At 48.9% G+C, this 16,621-nt stretch overlaps 1 protein-coding gene across 5 annotated transcripts in view; it reads right to left on the bottom strand.

Annotated features, from left to right (window-relative positions):
- The window catches only part of MSI2 (musashi RNA binding protein 2), a 367,561-nt gene that overhangs the window by 223,997 nt on the left and 126,943 nt on the right, over positions 1–16,621 (bottom strand). For all 5 annotated transcript variants that reach the window (XR_008554705.1, XM_028154770.2, XM_008147737.3 and 2 more), the window contains one exon: positions 14,702–14,794. Coding sequence is in view for 4 of the 5 variants with exons in the window: in XM_028154770.2 (XP_028010571.1) it covers positions 14,702–14,794 (93 nt within the window). In the remaining variant the exon portion in view is untranslated. The remainder of the gene's footprint in view (positions 1–14,701; positions 14,795–16,621) is intronic.

Below are 16,621 nucleotides of genomic sequence, written 5' to 3'. Positions count from 1 at the left end.
AAGCCAGGGTCCTGAGTGGCCCAGCATCCTCGGAGCTCGGCCCTGGAACTCCCTGACTCCCCTGAGCACAGGCCCATGAGGAAGACCAGCTACTGTGAAGCGGCAAAGAGGCATTGGCATAAGACACCCCCAAAAAGGCAACCGCAAGGGTGTGGTGTTCAATTAACTATGACCAGACATGCCCCTGTCGAGAAGGTATGTTATAAGCAGACAGTCGTTAGAAAAATCCCAGTCCGAGAGAAGGGAGAAATTGCTATCTTTTTGAAATTGCCTGCAAGTGAATTACAGCGGCTACTTCCCATGGGAGGGGAAATTATTATAGGTGGCTTTCCAGCCCGTGTGCGCCTTTAATCTGAGTCAGATGCAAGAAGAATCTGTGGAGGGTGCAGTGTCCCCACAGGTGTGTTATAGGGCGGGCCATGCTGGAGCACTCCAGCCAGCAATAGAAAGCTGCCTTCAAAGAACATTGTTAATGCCCGTTCTCATTTGCTTTAAACGGATTCCTCGTCGCAAGCAAACAAATCCCCCACCAATATCCGCTCTCCTGCGCAGTCGGCCTCCACTGCCAGGCGTGCACCACGTGCTCGGGAACGCCACCATGAAAATGGTGGTTTTCAATAGAAACTTGGCATTTATCATAGTGAGAGCATTATCTTCTCAACAGAAGCTGACAATTTGTCCTATTCCTCCCTTGAGAGAATCCAGTAAGATCGCATTTGCTTCCCCTGCATGCTGTTTCTCCTACTACAACATTTCTTTGCCTGGAAAGAAAATATTGTGACTCCTTGCCATATTCACTTCATTAGCATAAGAGGGGAAAAAAGCCAAATCCTCCCCTCGGCCTCCCCCAGGCAGCCGCTCCAGCTGGGTTAGATCTAGCAGGATCTTAGATGCAGGACTCTGTGGCTCAGGATTTGTCTGATGGTTCCAGAGGGATGGGGGCAGAGACTGGGAGGGACCAAGAAACTAGTTCTCTAAAAATTCACAGCAATCCCCTTGGCACATAGGAAGCGCATCGTGCAGATTAAGGTAAGGTGTTTGTAGGAGAGCGGTGAGCCTGGGAGAAGTCAGCAGTGTGGGACTTCACCAGGTAGGTGTGTGTGTGGGGGGGGGGGGGGGGGGGACAGAGAGGGGAGGGGTGGGGAGAATATGAATGCAAAGACGAGAGACTGTCATTGAACAGCCACATGGCAGACACACTGGGCAAACATGTCTCTTAATTCTCACAAACCCCCTATCAATGAAACTGTATTCCCCACTTGGACAAAAAAAGAAGGCTCAGGACAGTGAAATCAGCAGTGCAAGGTCACAACGCTAACAGCAAATGGTGGCACCTGGATTCCAGCTCAAGTCTACCTGATTCCAAAGTCCAGAATCGCTCTACTTCATCCCATGCAACTCAGATAATTCCCAAGAGCCTGGCAATAGATGCCAATGACATCCTTCTGTTGTCTAGCAGTGTGATGGGGGGGAGGGGAGGGGGAGGGTACTCACAAACACGTTCTCTCCGCCCACAGATTTCCCAACATCAGAGATGTCTATGCTTTGGCTTAATGTGGTTGGACCTATTTTCACTCCTCAGCCTGGCTGATCACAGCAAGTCGGGGGGGGGGGGGGGGGGGAGTGGCCCAGCCCCTGCCTAGTGCCCCCACCCTGGGAAGATGCCTGCATCTGAGTCAAGATGAGTCCATGTTCCCACCGGTTTCTGAAAACCACAGACCCTACTTAATACCTTCCACTTAGCAGGTCCATTGCTTTTCTTACACCAAAGACAGACACGAGCAGGGGAGAAGATGACACAGGAGAAGATGACACAGGAGATGCGTGTACCCATTTTTTACCCTCCTCTATCGTCCCTTCCCTGAAGCAGCTCCTTGTCTACCCCTACACCAAGACCCACCTGGGAATGTCCCTGCTCCAGCAAAGGCCGTGGACCCGCTGCACCCTGCCCCGCCCAGGGGGCCCCTTAGTTGCAGCAAGCTCTCCCTGCAGGATGGAAATAGCACATTTCTCCTGGGCTTCAGGGAAATGATGGTTTGGTTCCACATACGGAAATGCTCCAGATAACAAAATACATTCTCTTAAAGCCCATTTTTTAAAAAGAAAGATCAGAATTTTACCATTTGAAAGTCCTCCAATGACTGGCACAGCCCTGCCCTCTGGTACAGAGGGTCCATTCATTCCGCCACTATTTACTGAGTGCCAACTACGGCCCAGGTGCCGGGCCAGTCCTGGTGCCACACAGTGAGTAAGCAGGCCCTTGGTGGAATATACAGTCTCCCTGGGGCAAAGAGGTTACGTGTATTTGACTTTTTTCTTGATAAACCACAACTCCTCCATTCCACTCCCATATGGATTCTCTCAGCTCTGGGTTTGTTTGCTTTGAGACAATTTATAATTACTTTGTTTTTATTATTTATTTGTTTGCTCTTGGCTGGTCCTCCCAACTCCATCTTAGCTAAGACTTAAGCAACAAGTAAGCAGGGATCTTGTCTGTTTTGTTTGCTGATATGCCCTTGGTCCTAGCTAGCTCACTGCCCGGCACTCGGAAGACAATCAAGATCTGGTGAACGGATCAATAAACAACGAAGGATGCATGAGGCGCAGACAAGATGCCTTCTGGACCAAAGGAGGAGGGACAGCTGCTTCCCTGCACTAAATGGGCTTAGCCATGCGGTACTTTTTAGGATCAAAGTCTTTCTGTTTTTATAGGTTTTCCTCCTTCCTGCTTTACATTGATTTTATTAACATCTTCCTACCACCTTAATATTTGCTATAAATTAAAAAACCAGAAAACAGCGCTTATTAGAATCATATGTAAAGAAAAAGGAAAGGAAACTTAAATGAGGATGTGGAAAGCTCTCTCAAGAGGGTAATGCTAAACGATATTGGGACAGTTTCCAGACAGTATCCCTTAGCCCCCCCTCCCCTCCGCCCCCCGCCAAAAAAAAAATGTTTAATTATTCAAACGAGTTTTAAAAGTTTATCAGCAGGGACCAACCAGAAGAATTCTCTTTTGGACTACATCAGTTCCTAATTTTCCATCCAAACCAGAGCAACCTGAAGTGAATTCCACAAACTGGAAGCATCAGGGTGGATGGGTTAAACTTGAGGTACATGCCATCGGAAACTACACAAAACTGAATCTCCAACTTAAAGCTGAGAGGATCCAGAAAAGACTTCTCAATTTGTGTTATCCCCAAAGTGGGTGAAAGAACTGAGTGATAAGCCCACTCAGAGGACAGATGGGGAGAGAGAGAGAGAGAGAGAGAGAGAGAGAGAGAGAGAGAGAGAGAGAGAGAGAGGAGAGAGAGAGAGAGAGACTACTGCTGGATAGGGCTAGAAGGGCAACTCTAGAGGCTGAAACCTGGTCTGAGGATGAAAATAACAGCAGCTAATGTTTCCAATATTTATAAGCATTTACTCTGTTGCTAGCAGGATGCTAAGAACTAGCTGACCCTTGAACAACGCAGAGGTGAGGGACACTGACCATCCCCAGTCCTGCAGTCAAAAATCTATGTATAACTTTTGACTCCCCAAAAACTAATCCCTCAGTATCCACGGGAGATTGGTTCCAGAACCCCAGTGGATACCCAAATCTGAGGATGCTCAAGACCCTTATATAAAATGGCACAGAACATGCCTACAGTAGGTCCTCCATGGATTCCCAACCGCGAATCCAAAATACCATTTTTGACTATGGCTGGGTGAATCTGAGAACATGAAACCCAGGGATATGCAGAGCCAACTGTATATTTATTTAAAAAGATCAACATATAAGTGAACCCACACAATTCAAACCCATGTCATTCAAGGGTCAACTGTATATATGCAATAGCTCATTTAGTAGTCATGAAAATGCTATGTGGTGAGTACCATCCTCATCCCCATTCTACAGACAAAGACACTGAGGGAGAAAGAAGTTCAATAACCTTGCCAAGGTTACTGAGCTAATAAAGAGATGAGCTGGATTTGACCTCAAAGTATAAAAACTCCATACCCTTATTGTCAGGCAGTATGCTAAACCAGGGGCCCAGCAAATGATGGCAGAAGGCCAAATCCAGGAGCCTTCTGATTTTTGTAAATAAAGTTTTATTGGAACACAATCACAACATTTCATTCTCATCCTGCCTGTGGCTGCTGTCCTGTTACAACAGCAGAGTTGAGTGGCTGTGAGAGACCATCTGGGCCACAAAACCGAAAGCAGTCATTCATTATCTGGCCCTTGACAGAAAAGTATGCCAATCCCTATGCTAAACAGTAGTGATTCTCAACGCTTCTACCCAAGAACTCCTCATGTTCAAGTAAATCTGGGACAGCCGAATGCAGGGAGACAGAGGCTACGGTAGCCAGCAGCTATCCTGAAGCGTCTCCAGGCCTCATGGCTTTTCAAAACAATTCCACAAATTTTGTATTCTGTGTCATAATATTTGTTTTAATAGAATAAGTTTTAAACAAACAATTGCAGAGTCACAGTCAGTTTCCTGGAAAATGTGTCCCATCAACCTTGTGGCGCTGCAGACTGCGGGACACAGCACCCCACGCAGCTGAGGGAGGTGGCCCCGGTGTGCAGCTCTGGAGCGGCAAACCCAGGCCTTCTCACCAGGGGGCAGGACCTGCAGCCTGCACCCACTGCTCCCCAGCTGAGGTTGGCCAAGCAAGTCGCTTCTGCTCTCCCAGCCCTCCTTCCCTAACTTTAAAATGGGGACCCTCCTGCCTGGCTGGTGTGGCTCAGTGGTTGAGGGTCGACCTATGAACCAGGACATCACGGTTCGATTCCAAGTTGGGGCACATGCCCAGGTTGTGGGCTCAGTCCCCAGGAGGGAGGTGTGCAGGAGTCAGCCAATCTGTGATTCTCTCTCATCATTGATGTTTCTCTCTCCTTCTTCCTTCCTCTCTGACATCAATAAAAATATTTTTTTTTAAATCAACATAAAATGGGGTCACTCCTCCTAGCTCACGGGGCTTTTGGGAGCACTATAAGACACGACCCATGAAAGGTCTGGGCAAACGGGAATCTCTGAATCTGATCACAGATGCCAACTTAGTTGGAATGGAGAGTCGTGACATCAATAAATCCTTTGGGCCAAACACATGCATCAATGAAGAAAATGGGGCGATCTTTTTAAAAGACAAAACCCAGAAATAGTCGTTTCCATGTCAGAGATCCGGCAAGCTCCCTGGAAAACTCCAGCACCTGTCTCCCCGGGGCTTGCACAACCCTCTGCCATCCCTAAGAAAGCTCGGAACCAGGTCAGGAAGATGCCTCTGACCATCATTCCGTGCTCTTCTATTTCTTTAAGTGAAAAGCGCTTTAAGCTGTTTTTTCTTACCCAAGCACTAACACTCCTCAAACAATAAGCAAGTCTGAAAATATTTATTTACCTCTGCCGCCAATTATAAAGGACCCTGAGCGACCTCAACAACCAAAAGTCTCTAATTTACAACTAATCCCATTCCATAAATTACATCTTCCTCGACAGACCACCTAAAACACCTTCCTGTAAACAAAGCACTCTGCTGGGCTTTTAATCTAATCAAACCCTTATTTTGCTCTTTGACTACAGGAAGCTCCCTTTTCCATACATGGCGCAGACATTTTTATTTTCAAGAGACGTCGAAGTAATCCCCAAGTAGGAGCCCAAAGTGGTCCTACACTCCACGTCAATGGTGAGCAGCCCCCTGCCCCAGGATGGGGGTCTGTCTGTCTGTCTGTCTGGCCTTCCCCAGGCCACTTGCTCCATTAACACTTACTGGCCCCTATGGTGTGTGGGTTCCTTACTGGCTCCTGCCCCCAGTGGCCAGTGGCCGTTAAATAAGGAGGACAGATTGTAAACAGGTAGGAAGTGTTCTCTAGAACACACAGGAAGGGAGATTCAAATCCTTTGGTCAAGGAAGGTGTCACCCATTTTCAGATTTCAGGCCAAGTGTCTTGACTTTTCCCACCTCCTTCTTATTTAGAGTGGTTTGCAGGTCAGAGTTCCTGGAAACCCAGTGAGTCCTAAGAAAATCAGGACAGGTGGTGACCCAACCTTCTTCCTGCCCAGACTTGCTCTCTAGAATCAGGAATCTGTCCATAGCTATTGCTTCCCTGCTGTGTGTTGTCTTCCAGGTGCCTCTCCTCCACCCCGCGCCCCCCACCACCACCACTGCCCTCAGCACTTGCCACAAGTAATAATCAACCTTTCACAGTAACAGCCCCTCCACCCAGATTCTTCTATCCTGGAAACATCCTGGCCACACAAATGTCCCACGAGAAAGAAAGGGCCATCACCCAGGCTGCAGAAGGTATGTGGACTTGACGTGAATCAAATCCCACTTTGCCAGTGACTGGATGCTAGGAAGACAAAACGACGTGAAGAAAAATGCATATACAAATTCAATCTATCAAATCTCCTATTTATTTTATGCAAAGTTTTTCTGGTGCTTATTAATGCCAGCTTTCCCCTCTACCATTTAATCTCTGCTTCCATTTCATTCTTGGAGGCCTGTGATTATTCTAATTCAGCATGTGGATGACTTCATTTCCGCTCAAGTACACCCAGGTCAGCTTGGAGAGAAAAGAAAGAGGAGGAGAAGAAAAATAATCAGCTAAAAGCTATTAAATATCAGCCGTGTGCCTCCTGATTGGTTTTAAAGGCAGTGGTGAGGTTAGCAACAGGCAGAAACTCAACCCTTCTGCCTCTTTCTGCATATTAACATTTTTCTGGGGCTCTCACTCAGATGGCCTCGAATGTAAATAGAGGACCGATTGGCAGCCCACTTTCAGCTAATTCACAAATACGGAGTCTGAACACACAGAGCTGTAAAAATTTAGAGGGTGGTAACTTGACAAATCCGGCCATTCAACAGAAGACTAATTCTCAGTGGACAAAAGAAGGAAAGAAAAAAAAGGAGAAGAAGAAAAAAGAAAAGCATTCACGACCCTTGTAATGGGGTGTCCGACTGAAGGGGTGAGGGGACGGGCAGGAATCTCCATATCAATGTTCACTCCACAAAACAATGGAATTCGATTTCTATGCCAAATCTCAATGAACCGAGCTTTCTCTCCCTTAAGAAACACTCCTTGCACCCACTGGTGCAAGCCTGAACCCTGATTTCTCAGACACTTTCAGTTCCCACTGAAGTTCATCCAGGGGAAGAAAGGCTCTCTTTCTCATGCAAACAACTCCATTGTAAGTGATGTCCTCTGAGGCTGCCAGGAGGCTCTGGGAAGGTGAGCTGGTGGAGGGCTTCAGGCCTCTAGGCTCCCCCTCCCTGGCTCTTAACTGCTTCCTGCCTGAGGGCTCCCCTGCCTTCCTCTTTAGGGCCTCCTAGAAACAAGAAATAATGCTAAGCCACACTGGGGAGCACAGTTACATAGCAAGGCCAGAAAAAGCTGGGGCCTGTTCCTCTACCTACTATGAATACGGCCATGGCATCTGATTCCCCAAATCTCCAAGTTTTCCCAGCTTGCTCCCCAGAAGGCATCCTATTTTTCTACTTGTATTTTTAAAAACACAGTTAACAGAGAAATAATAATGTCTGATGCATTTGCCTAACAACAGCTGGCTATATTTTATACACTAAAAGGGAAATGGGAAGTTTTCCTAGAAACCCACTGATCTATTTCAGGAGCTCCTTTTTATGGGAGAGAGAGAGAGAGAGAGAGAGAGAGAGAGACAGACTCAGGAGAAGTGAGGTTGGGGTGCTCAGTCTATTTCCAACGCCACTCCCTCCACCAGCTGCAGCAGGGGTGGGTCTATGGAGGGAAAGTTCCCCAGGAGAACACAGAGTTGTGGCAGGAAGGGTCACCTGCAAAGCCCGGGGATCGTATTACCCGTGGGTACCTGCCTGCCTGCCTGCGGCCACCTGGCCGACAAGGCCCAGAAGGCTGAGGCAGGCAGAGGAGCAGGATCCTCCTGTTTGCTAACTGCAACCTTCGCACGCAGCAACTATGCCAGGGGTCAGAGGGCAAATAAAGTCCCCTCCCCGTATGACACACTTCCGAAGGGAGAGACTGACACAAACCAGACAGAGAATTAATAAAACATGAGGACAGTGTTGGCCTTGTTCAGGCTACTACAGGAAGAGAATTTAAACACAAAAGTAGCCTTCAGCCTGGCCGGCCCGGAAGGGGAGAGGCCAACGGTCCTCCCTGGTCCACTCCACAGTCATAATTCAGGGTCTGAGGAACATCAAAGCTCCCAGAGCAACGGCGAGCAGATGACAGGCGAGGCCCGGGCCGCCGACCGCCTCGCAGTCAGTCCACCTGCACAAACCACTTCAGAAGACAAATGCCTCCTGGGAGCTTGGATGCCCACAAAGAGCAGGCGGGACCTTTGTTTTCCACGCCTGATCGGAGAGAACCGCGCACTGCACGGAGCTCCGTTCATCTACCGCGCACACTGGCAAGCAAGACAATGTTACCTGGGGATCACAGTCCCGTCTCAGGGACAGGGTAACTTGCTTATTTATTTTCTCTCGAATCTGTAGCCTTTCTAACATTTTTATTCTAGATCTTACTCTCCTCACACATACAGTATCAAAAGGAGTGTCTGAGCAGCGGGGTGGACGCCACCATCGGGCCTGCACGTAAAACCTGAGCTGAAACTAGCAGGTGTCACACACAAGCGGAATAAATAAGGCCTCGCTGCATGAAAAAGCCAATTCATTCTGGTTTTCCATTTTTCTCTTCCCAAAAGCTTTCACACACCATTCTCTGTAACTCAAGTTAACTTTTATAGGCCCCCACACAACCCCAATCCAACAAAAAGACTCCAAGGACCCTTTTCACCTCGTTTTCACGGGCTCCCCTTTGATGAGACCTAAAGGGCTGTAACTTTCCAAGCCGGTCACTTTAAGGCCTTCTTTTCCCATCCACCACAATGCGGGGCTGGCCCAGGAAGGGGTTAAAGCTCTCATGTCAAACCACAAATTCGGGCACTGGCCCAGAAGGGACATGGGAACCAGGGCAGCGAGTGATAAAGGCCGGATTGTAGCAGCCCACTGAATTGGAAATGACTTGTAGGCCTAATGAAACAGAACTTTGGCAGTAAAACAGAATGAAAGGAATGAGACAATAAAAGGCTGGAACAAAGGGTGCAGAGTCGTTTCAGCTTAGCAAAATAAGCTCACTTTGTTGGTGGGGAAAGCCAAAGCCGATTAGGGTAAACCAATGACTAAGCGTAAGTCTTCCAAACTAATTACACAGTTCACCATGTGAAGTATAATTGGAAGCCTCCAGATGCGGCTGCTTTACTTTCACGGGAGTTACATAAAGTGCGAATCACCTCGCGAGCGCGCACCAAGAGGCCCTATCATCGAGGTGAACGCTGAAAGGTGCAGGACTGTTCCATCCGGACGCAGCCGAGAATTCATTACGTTGAAAGGCCTCTTTCTGATCTCCCAAATCCTATAAGTGAGAACTTAAGAAGCTGGTACTTGAAGGAGGGGCCCAAAGGGGAGAAGGAGGAAACCCGTGCACATGGACTTTCTTTGATCCCAGTGCTTTTTAATTACCAAGCCGCATTATTCGGGATGTGGGGAGAGCTGTGGCAGGCAAGCCGATGGATCGGCAGGGCCTGTGTGTGCATATCTAGAGCATCATTTACGTGCCATTTTTTGGGATGGTCTGTATACATCATTCTTGTATGTATCAAATCATGAGCACAGATAACGTCCACTAGGAAACCTCAAGTAGTAAAATAAATTACCATATGTCAACAGTCTTGACAAATGACCCAAACTCGCTCCCTCTGAGTATGGGGCTGCTTAGGGTAAAATGGGAGGGGAGGTTTAATAAACAGCAAAAAGAGGTGAGGGCTAGATTGTGCAAAAAATGAGTGAGCTGTGCGATCTTGGACAACTTACTGACCTTTCTCAACATCAGTTTTGTCATCTACGTGACAGATGTTCTTCCTACCTTGACTGACAGCCTTGGTAATCAAATTTTAAAAGGCATTTAAAAACCAAGCACAAAGCACACATCCCTCTAATTCAGAAACATCAACTCAAGGAATCTTCATAATAAAATCTGAACTTCACAAATTCTGGGTCTTCGTTAATTTAGATCTCACATGTGTAATAGGGAGTTGGAAATACTCTACAATTCTGCTGGCTCTTACTCAGAGGATGAAGATTCCCATTTCTAAACAGCAGCTGTTTCCAAATAGAGAATCCTCAGCATCCCTGCATCTGAAGCCCAGCAATGAACTCAGCCACCCTTATGACTGTTTTGCTTATTATATCGTACTCATTACTCTATTGATAATACCTAGTTTTGGTTACAGTCTTTAGATATCTATCTTTCCACCTAAGTATGTGCAAACACTCTCTAATTTATTGAATTTTCAAGCTTGAAACCAACCTTAAGAATACTCTAGTCCACGGGCTGGAAAACTATGGCCCACAGGCCAAATGCGGCCCACCACCTGCATTTGTAAATAAAGTTTTATTGAAACACAGCAACACCCAATTGTTTGCTATGGCAGTTTCTCCACACAACAGCAGAAGTGAGTAGCTGTGGCATAGACTATATGCTCTGCAGAGCCAAAAATGTTTACTGTCTGACCGTGACAACTCTTTCAATCCCTTCCCTCCGTGAGAAACTGAGGCCAGGAAGGAAATGGCTTGTTCAGGTATCACAGTGGGGTCAGACCCAGCACCAGGGCTTGGAATAACTTCTACCTCACTTCTGTCCAATGACAACACCAGAACTGCCACCCAGAGGGTGGGGGTGGCCATCCAAGTTAGCTGAAACTTTGGGCCAATGGCCACACTTCATGATCTCATCTTAAATATAAACAAGTAAAGACATCCCTGATCTGGGGTGGGGGTGGGGGTAAATCTTCTGGGAGAAAGGTAGGAGAAAAGCACAAAAGGGTTTGAGTTATTTAAAGCACTCGGTGTGTCATTCCACACCCACTCCACTTACAGTAATGACATTTAAACTCCCTTAGCTCAGCCCCATGATAGCAGTCTTAGCCATCTTGATTGCCACCTGAAATAAACAGTTGAAGCAGCTGCCACCTTGGGCAAGAAGGGATGCGGGAGAGGAGAGAGGAATGACAGCGAGGGAAACCTAAAAAGAGAACAGCGAACCCTGAATGGAAACTGGAGAAGGATGGAAAGTTCTAGACTCGGAGAAAGAGGAGGGAGGGTGTGAGTTCTGGCTGTTATACTGCCTTACCTGGGTGATCTAGCTGTGACTTAACCTCTCTGACCCTTACTGTCCACCTTCTTCAAATGGGCTGATGATACCAAAACCCACTGTGCAGATGGAATGAGGCAATGCACGTGCAGGTGCCCAGCACTGCCCGGGTCACACAAGGGGGCACAAGCTTTCCCTTTCCCCTGCACCTCCCTTCCCTACATCCTATGGCTTTATCAGCAGAGAATGGGGCCCAGAGTTCAGGTTCTGTTATCAGACAAGCCTGGAGGGGGAGTCTGCATCCCACTCTACCCTTCAGGGGGCTGTGACCTTGAGTCAAAGACTTAACAATCTACAAACTGGGCAGCACCTCCACCAGCCTCCCAGAGAAAAATTAAATGATGTAAAATAAGTCAAGGGCTTGACCCAGTATCCAACACTGAGTATGAACTCACTAAATAATAAAATTACACTCCCTAATCTGCAATAAACCAACTGAAAAGAGCCCCAAACAACTTTACAGAGTCAGGAACATGTGTGTGTATACTTCGTGTGTGTGTGTGTGTGTGTGTGTGTGTGTGTGTGTGAACTACTTCCTTCACCCAGAATACAAACTGCTGAAGGGTAGATCAGTCTGTCAACTTACCTGTTACCTCCCTTCAAGTCTGCTGGATTTACTCTTTGCCCCTAAGGCTCACAAGCAGAGTCTCCCCGCCTTTGATCATTTGGATTCAACTGAATTATACCAGAATCCTGAGAGGTGATGGGCCTACCCAAGGGGACACAAACGTAACACCAACCACCAGCCAAAGGAGGAATAAGCTATTCTGAAGACAGACCCAAATGATTCACAGAGCAAATGTATGAAACAAGCTACTAAAACATGAGCACACAGAGTGTTATGGTTTTGATACATTCAAAAGCCTCTCTAGCCTTTTTATTTAAAATACTAGAGGCCCAATGCATGAAGATTCATGCAAGAATGGGCCTTCCTTCCCCTGGCTGCTGGCACCACCTTCGCTCTGGCTGGAGCCACCTTTCTGCCTTTGCTGTGGCCCAGAGCTGCCTTTTCACCTTCCCACACACTGCCCAGAGGCCCGAAGCGGCTGGGGCGGGGTGGAACGCCTGTGTCGTCACCTGTGTATGCAAATTAACCCGCCATCTTTGTTGGGTTAATTTGCATGCTCACTCCTGATTGGCTGGGTGGGCATCGTGAAGGTACGGTCAATTTGCATCTTTCTCTTTTATTGGTGTAGATATTTTTATTGACTTCAGAGATGAAGGGAGAGGGAGAGAGTTAGAAACATCAATGATGAGAGAGAATCAATGATCGGCTACCTCCTACACACCTCCTACTGGGGATCAAGCCTGCAACCCAGGCATGTGCCCTGACCGGGAATTGAACTGAGACCTCCTGGTTCATAGGTCAACGCTCAAACACTGAGCCATGCCAGCTGGGCACCTCCCTAGTCATTTAATGAAACACTTGATAAGTTTACCCATCCTGCTGGAATCCAGAAATGTTACTGCAAAATTAACTGATGATACCAAAATTAACGGCTTCAGACCGGGTGAGGCCCTGGCCAGCGAAGAGTGTGACTGCCTCCCAGACAAGGGGACAAGTGTTCTCAGGGCAGCAATGGTTGCTGCCCTGGGCCTAGCCAAAGCTTGAAGAGCCTCCCACTGCTGGCATACTGGGTCACAACTGTGAGTGTTAATGAAAAAAACGACAGGAAGACAGGAAGAGAAAGGAAAAGAGAAAGAGAAAGAAACCCAGAGCTGGGAATGTGCAGAGATGTGCAAGCACAAGCCTGTCTGGGATATGCTAACAGCCCATCTGGGAAGCATCAACTTCCCTGACACCACAAACAGGCCCCTGAGATTCCAAGGCAGGTTACGGCTCGAAAAGCAATCCCACCTCATGTTTGCAAACACTAACCCTGGCCTGTCTGAAAGGCGGAACGGTAGCAAAGAGGCTCACACTCCAGAGCCTTCCATTATGCAAGCTGGACTTGTCTCTTTTAATTATTTCCAAGCTCTTTCCCTAGGCAGGGTGGGGCTGGGCGATGAACACATCCCCCATGGTGCTCTCAATCCGTCTGGAAGAGAAGTATGATAATGCACAGGATCACCCACCACCAACGCACTCAGCTATTCTTCAGAAGCAGCCAGAGTGAACCAGCCCCCGACCGACGCAGCAGACAGTGCCGCGGGGAAGGCGTCGTCCGTGACCGACCTGGAAGGGCAGCTAAGTGCCATTCTGAATGCAAGGCTGGGCTGGAGGAGGCTGGTTTCTCTTTGTTGCATGTTCTCCTATCCATGAAGAAATTGATTAAGACCGGAGACAAAAAAAAAAAATCTCCATTTAGAGGCTAAATAGAGGTCAGGGCACTCTTTCCAGACAGCAGCTCACGACTGGACACACCTGGGGACAGGGTCACTGCTGCCCATCGCCTTGGGCAAATGAATAAGCACAGAACCTTCAGACTGCGCAGTGGGCAGAGTACCTTTGCGCCACCCAAGACAAGCATGACATCGATTGGAAGGGGTGGAGTGGGGAAGCTTAGAACAGGAGCAGGGCCATCTCACAGACACAGCCCTCTGCCATGTCAGCCCCTCAGCAGGGGCTGGGGGAAGAGGGGGGACACAGACCTGTGCAGAAGGAACCATCTCACACCTGGCTCCCAGGATAATGCCCACAACCACTCACAGATACAGGAAGCAGAAAGCTCAGACACTTGGCCTGCCAGCCTCCTGGGACACAGGGGCCAAAGGGGTCAGTCCCCCACAAGCTGCCCTGCTGGGGCCCTGAGGCAGCATGCCATCTGAGGCAGCGTCCTGAGGCAGCATGTCATCCTTGGGAAGAGCCCCCTCTCCAAGGCCCCGGCTCCCCCACCGACTAGGAAGAGGCTGAATTACATAAACACAGCACCATGGTTCCGCATCCTGTCTGTCTGTCAGACTCCGTCTGTCTGGCACACACACTCTCACACTCCTTTTCCTGACTGATCTGGGACATTCCGTGTTGCTCTCAGCCAGTTCCAGCAGCACAACCCAGGGGGTAACTTTGCTGCTGCCTCCCAGACATTCTGACAGGTACAGGCCCAGCGTCCTTCCCGAGTTTCCTTGGGCACTTGACAGGGAAGGGTTTAGCTGCAAAGGGCCCCAGGGGGCCCCTTCTCTCCACCCGTTATTCAGAAAGGCACAGAGGAAGCCAGCCGCCTCACAGGCTTCCAGCAGCTTCTGCGGGAGCCCCTGCCCTGTGACTCAGGCCCGCATCCCTCCCAGCTTCTGCCTCTGCCAGCTCCGAGCCCCAGCCCCAAGTGGCCAGCCAATGCCGGCATCACCGTGCTCAAAGGCCACTCTGTCTGCTCCTGCAGGCACGTGGGCACCGTGCCAACCACAGGCTGGGCTCCTCCATCTCAGCTTCTGCCGAATTTCACTTCAATCTTGACGGCCAAGTTCAAGGGCACGGCTTTTGAAGGACACAGCTGTGGCAAAGGCAGGGGCCACGGCAGCCACTTCCAAGGACTGACCAGGCGCATCTGGGCACCCCCACGCACCGCTTACCTTGCCAAACTGCTCGAAATATTGCTTTACGTCTTCCACCACCGTGTTCGCAGATAACCCGCCTACAAATATTTTCTTCGTTCTTGTGACCATCTGCAAGAAATGACAAGAGGCGGACATGGGTTAACCAGGTTATCTGAAGCAATGCTCGCCAAGACGTTGCAACAACCCACTCTCCACATTTCTCTAGGAAGGCAATTTTAGACAGGTTTAGGGTGCAAGAGTGGGCCCCACAGATGTCTCGGGGTGCTAGAGACAATCAGTCTGGAGATTTTGGGCCTCCAGGTCGCAACCCAGAGGCTCGCGTTTCCTATAGGCCCAGAGTGGCTTTCAGGACCCCCTTTGCCACAGTGCACAGCTCCATCCTGACGTACCGGCACAAAGAGAAAAGTCGCGGGTCAAAGCTATTTAAACCTAAGAGACATGAACAAAACAGAACTGCGTACCCAAAAATCTGCTGCCTCGAAAGTACCCGTAAAACCTGCCAGTAAGAAAATCACACGCAATTCAAACGTGTGGACGGTCTACACTCTGCTGTTCTGGGTGGTGGTGTATGTCGGCCAACAAGACTGACACTGGCCTCACACACAAAAACCACCCTCCCAGCTCAGTCCCCAGTCCACCTTCCTTCCTTGATTTCCCATGATTCACCCTACACACTGAGTCAAGCCCAACTCATCCCCAGGTCTCCACGCCTCTGTCCACATAAGTCCCTCTCCACGCCTCAGTCTCCCATGGCAAGTTGTGATCATCCTCCAAGATCCAATGACCTTCTCCAGAATTAAAACACCTATATCGTCGCCCCAGGCAGAAGTGTTCTTCCTCCTCTGAATTCCCCTAACACTGTGCCATCAGCCTCCCCCAGCACTCACTGCATTCTACCTAGTGCTGAAGGCATCGATAACCCTGGCTCCCTTACTTCCTCCCCCAGAAGGTGGGCTCCTGATTGCTCCCGGCACCCCCGCAATGCCACGTACAGGTCCAGCCAGGCACACGGAGCCCAGAAATGTCTGGTGGAAGCAAAAGCGAATGTGTGTGGCCACATTTCAGGATCCCACCCGTTCCAAAGCAAAGGAAGAAGGATGCTCAATGACATAAACTGTTCAGAGCAGCAGAGACCAGCAATCTTAACATGTAAAAAGGAGCCAGGAAGAAAAAAGAAAATAAAAGTTTATTCTGAAGCCTGAGTTTCGGCTATGTGGGTTTTTCTTTCTAATGTCAAATGAAAAAAATTAAAGACTCAGTGGGTACAGGGTCTTGCCAGTTTAGATGCATGTAATACAAAGCACAATGTCTTAACTCGGGAGGAGTCCAGGCACAGTATATACATGTATCAAATCATCAGGTCGTATGCTGTAAACACCTGCCTCTGGGTCTCAGTCTGGGTGTGGCCCTGGACAGGACTCACCCTGAGGTCTGGGTTCTGTCCTCTGCACAGCGAAGTCCTGCTCCAGGCCCCACCTAACTCGGAACTCTCATGAAGCTACACGCCTGGGCCACGACGGAGGCGGCTCCCAGGCATCAGGGAGCTCATGCTTCAGCTCAGCGGCTCCCAGAGGGGACGTGTGCCACCACAGCCTGCCGACTGAGCCCAAACGGGAACATCCTTGGAAAATAATGGACTTCCTGCACTATTTTAAGAGGACACTGCCCTAGCAACTTCCTGTCGGCTGTGAGAGCCATGCAGTGGTTTGTACTTGTGTCCAGAGCTGTGATTTACTGTTTTTCGTCTCCTTCGGATGAATGGGGCATAAGATGCGATCACGCACGTGAGGATAGTCTAGGAAGATCCCCCAGGTTCCCACACCACCAAGCCCCAAGAACCTCTTGTTAAGTGGTGCCCCTTACTGTCCATCTCCCTTCTTTTTTTTTTTTTTTTAAATATATTTTATTGATTTCTTACAGAGAGGAAGGGAGAGG

Source organism: Eptesicus fuscus, chromosome 20 (assembly GCF_027574615.1).
Source record: "Eptesicus fuscus isolate TK198812 chromosome 20, DD_ASM_mEF_20220401, whole genome shotgun sequence".
Taxonomy (NCBI): domain Eukaryota; kingdom Metazoa; phylum Chordata; class Mammalia; order Chiroptera; family Vespertilionidae; genus Eptesicus; species Eptesicus fuscus.
Note: the sequence above shows the minus strand (reverse complement) of the source record. Positions and strands in the feature narration are given on the sequence as shown.